This window comes from Andrographis paniculata, unplaced genomic scaffold (genome assembly GCF_009805555.1).
Source record: "Andrographis paniculata isolate CXL003 unplaced genomic scaffold, ASM980555v1 Contig51END, whole genome shotgun sequence".
NCBI classification, from domain to species: Eukaryota; Viridiplantae; Streptophyta; class Magnoliopsida; order Lamiales; family Acanthaceae; genus Andrographis; species Andrographis paniculata.
The window spans coordinates 1,044,147-1,048,472 of NW_026137586.1; the positions used below are offsets into that span (position 1 = coordinate 1,044,147).

At 31.5% G+C, this 4,326-nt stretch overlaps 1 protein-coding gene across 1 annotated transcript; it reads right to left on the reverse strand.

Annotated features, from left to right (window-relative positions):
- Window positions 1–796: 796 nt before the first annotated feature.
- LOC127253586 (uncharacterized) lies at window positions 797–3,498 on the reverse strand. Its single transcript, XM_051278240.1, has 4 exons — window positions 3,381–3,498; window positions 1,478–1,677; window positions 1,200–1,348; window positions 797–1,087 (listed from the first exon to the last, which is right to left on the reverse strand). The coding sequence occupies exons 1-4, from the start codon at window positions 3,436–3,438 to the stop codon at window positions 1,006–1,008; spliced, it is 489 nt and encodes a 162-aa protein (XP_051134197.1). The 5' UTR covers window positions 3,439–3,498; the 3' UTR covers window positions 797–1,005.
- Window positions 3,499–4,326: the final 828 nt, after the last annotated feature.

Consider the following 4,326-nt stretch of genomic DNA (forward strand, 5'->3'; position numbering starts at 1 on the left):
TTCCGTAAGAATAATATGATGGTGTGGGGACTTGTGAATGTGAAATTATTGCTTCAAACTTTCGATGTCTCGAGGTCTTATATGTCATACATAGTTTCCTTAGTCTGATTTAATTTGCAGATTATTAAATTCAATCAGAAGTTTATCCCGGAGTAGCCTTGTTGTCTCGTGAATAATAGTCTGATGGTGTAGGAGAGTGAACTTGTGATCGTGAAGTCATGGTTCAAACTCCGATGCCTCCAAGTCCACCTGCCACACATAGTTCGACTTGTCTTGTCTTTTCAGACCTAATTTACATTGAGAATTTATCCCGTGCGTATTTTCAAATAGCGGATGCGAATTTCCACGTTAAAATAAAAAAAAAAAAAAAAAAATTGTTGCAGCTAGCGAGCCACTGAAAAGTTCGGGTCACGTCCGTACGGTCGTTGAGAATACTTATTTGGTGGGCCAAACCACCGCTCTCTCTTTCTCTCATACATCCTTTCCAATCACTCTTTTTTCTTTTCTTTCTTTTTCTTTTTTAATTATTTGTAAGTTTTTTATTTTAATTTTACGATATATCAAATTAATATTTATTTTTTATTATTTTACATTAAAAAAATATCAAAAATATCATATTAATATATATTTATATAATATTAAATAATTATTTTAATTTAAAATTGTCGGGATCTCGACAAAATTTTAGAATTTAAATAATTATTTGATGTAAATTTAAATTTTATTTGGTATTTTTGAACAACACAAACTGTTTATAAATGGAATTGTTGTTTTGAAACAAAGAAAGTATAAAATATGCATTTCGTATATATTTGTATTATATTACCATAAAAAATAGCACAAAAAACTTTTAACAGTTACATCTTTGTTTCAATTATATCCTCAATACTAAGCCAAAAAAAAAAAAAAACTCTAAAATACATACATACAACAATGTGTTGGATCCAAATACGAAACCGAAACCGAACCGAATCGGAGATGACGACTAATTCTCGAGGGATATAACTATCCGTTCCCGCTGCCGCCACATTTACTGCACAGCCGACCCGACGAGCACTTGCTGCAGTAGCTCCATTTCTTCGGAAGACTGTCATCAAACACAAACACAAATGCGATATTTACGACGAATACAATATGGATATACACACATATACGTACATACGATCTTGTATATATATATATATATATAACCAACCTACCCTGCTGTGTATCTCGTCGCCATATTCTTGGCCATCAGTCGCGCCTTCTCAGCATTTTCCTCCGACATTCTCTTAACCACGAACCCTTCGCCGTTGCATTCAGGGCAAACTCCCGAGCCTCCACAGTCGACACAGATCTTTCTAGGAGCCTGTTCATTACAATCAACTAGTTAAACTTATGCGCAATCCATTTATGGTAAATAAATTTATCCGCCCAACAATTTTATTACCATTGCTTTAACAAATATGTGCATAAGCATTTAAGTGGTCACATTTACCTCGCTTTCGTCGGAATTCTTGTTTTTTCCAACCAGGAATGTCGCAGCTGCACCGACGATTGTAGCAGCAACTGCGACAGAGGCTGCTGTCTCGGGTAGTGCAGATAGTGTTCTTATCACTGCTTCTCGACTACGTGTGGTAGACTTATTTGCCTTTGGAGAAACAATGTTGGGTGAGAATTTGGACTTCGGATTTCCAGCTTTTTCAGAAAGAACAAAGAAATTAGCCCAAGTTATTGTCATTACAGCGGTGCAGTGAACAAAAATATTACAAGAGAACTCAAGTTATAAAGATCAAAGTGCATTCTTGAATACGGACAAAAAATTAAATGATAAATAAGAGAAATAGAAAAAAGACTTGGGCTTTTTCACGATTGAGGAACTACTAAACTCAATCACTTGTTGCTGTTACTCTTCAGTTCGCTCTGTTGCTATAACATGAAAGTTTGACACATTGACAAGTGAAAGAAAGTGAGTAACATAGCTGAAAGAAATCCTTAAATCATTAAACTCAATAAATTTGGTTAACATTTGTGAATCAAAGCTTTTTTCTATGCATTTAATCATTGATATATTTTCAACAAAGGGGACGGAACTTCTATTTCTAAAAGGCTCGAGAATGGCCATTCGGTTTTCTAAAATAGGATCACGTAAATTTAGATAATTTCATGTATTGTTAAAAATTCAAAAGTTATCTTCACAACATCATCTAATAATTGTCTACTACAAAATCAAGGTTGCAAATGCCTTTATAAGGTAATAACTAGTTATGAAACCACTTCCCTTGAAACTTCCATGGATTTCTATTCCTTCTTGCAGACTCTATCATAACACATTTCAAAAGTTTGATGTAAGTAACTATGGATTGAAAACATTCACAACAATTATTATTTCGAATATTTCAGTCATTTTGAAAGATTAAACTTTTTTGTCGGAATTGGACAAAATACGCACGATTCATTTGAAACAGTCCAATGAGTCAAAATCACAGCTTTGCCATAATGTATGATGTTTTTTGGCAATCCAAAATGGTTTCAGATAGACAATTTCTACTTTCCACACTATTTTTTAAAATTTTGTAGTTATTCTTATTTTGGGATTATTTTGGTCTTTAGAGTTTATACATACCTGATTTTTTGTTTCAAAGTAGTTTTTGATTGAATATATAAAATTCCAATCATTGATTGACAATTATTCTTTGTTTTAGCTATCTCTATCCATAGATAGACAACAAACTTCATTTACCTTGTAATTGTTCTCATGACTAGAAGTATAAGGAAACATGTTCAAATAGCACCTAGAAACAATCAAAACTGATACCAAAAGCAAACCAGAAGCAACAAATTATACCATCCACATTAATGAGAACTGAATCCCTCACTCTTCCCATCTGCAACTAATAATTCTCACAACTATGAACATCAACTAATAAAAAATAAATTGCAGACTAAAATATAAACAAGCCATTGAAGAAATCCCTAAAATTTATTGCAGCTCACAGCCTACACTGCCCAACTCCACACAGCTGCCAATGCAAACAAATAATTCGTAATAAAGAAAACAGTTTCCAGTGAAAGAGAGAAGAATTAACTCACTGTCAATGGCGAATTTCAGTTAAAAGCTTCGTAGCGAAGCTAACCAAACAATAACTGGAAAATTGAATTCAATAACTACAAAAACGATGCATAAAGCAGAGCCAGAAGCCTTCAACAGCAATTATTTATTCACATTAATTGCCTAAATTAAAATCGCCCATCAAATTACTTCAATTCCAACCCTACATCGTTTCCCCAACCACCGAAACGATCCGACTCGCAGTAAACACAGCACGGGTAAATATTTATTTATGCAGAAATCTATAAAAAGTAGTAATGGCGGTAGAGAATGAACATCAACTACTTACAGTTACAGCGATGCGAGGAAGGCAGCAGAGGAATTGAAAGGTGCAAAGTTAGCGCCATTTCATGGACGGAGGTATCGATGAATTCTGTGAGCGCATTGATGGATGATTTCTATCCTCTAGAAGATGTGGGATTGATATTTATACTTTATAGTGACGTACGGTATATTGATATTTTTCAAACTGTGTGATTGTTTGCATGTTTAATTGTAAAATTTTTTAACTGATTTTATTGTTGGAACTTATTAGAAATTTAACAGTGTTGTAATAATTGAGATAAAAATAAAGCAATTAAATTTAACTTTATTCTGCCGTTGGATTCGGATAGGCAAATTAACGGATCATTTGTGTTATTCAAGCCGATGGCATAATAAAACAAAACAGTTAGGATTTCTGTGGGCCAGCATTTACTAAATACATTTTTAGCCCAAAAATAAATAGACCAAATAGTTACATTTAATTTTTAATCCAATATTAATATAAAGAAATTGTTTGATAAATTTATTTTTGTTATAAGTATAAAAATTGGTTTGATATTTTTTTAAAAGAATTAATATATAATAACAATTTATTAAAATCCTTCAAACTAAAATACAAGATCTTTAATGTGAATAAATTATATTCTCTTCGTCCCATCTAAAGTTATATTTATCTTTTACATTATTTTACTTAATATTAAAAATATTATTATTTTTGTATGATTTTTTTTTACAAATATCTCTCTATTAGTATTATAAGACACTAATAGAAGTACTTTTGCAAATTTTTTCATATTTTGATATAATAATTAATATTCAAATATCAATACGCAAAAGTAAGACTTTCGGAGCCGGACGAAGGTAGTATAATATCCTTTTTTATTATAAATATATAAAATAAATATTTATTTTTATTTATTAAGTAAAATTTCTGTTTAAATTTAAATATACACATAAATCATTCTTCGTAA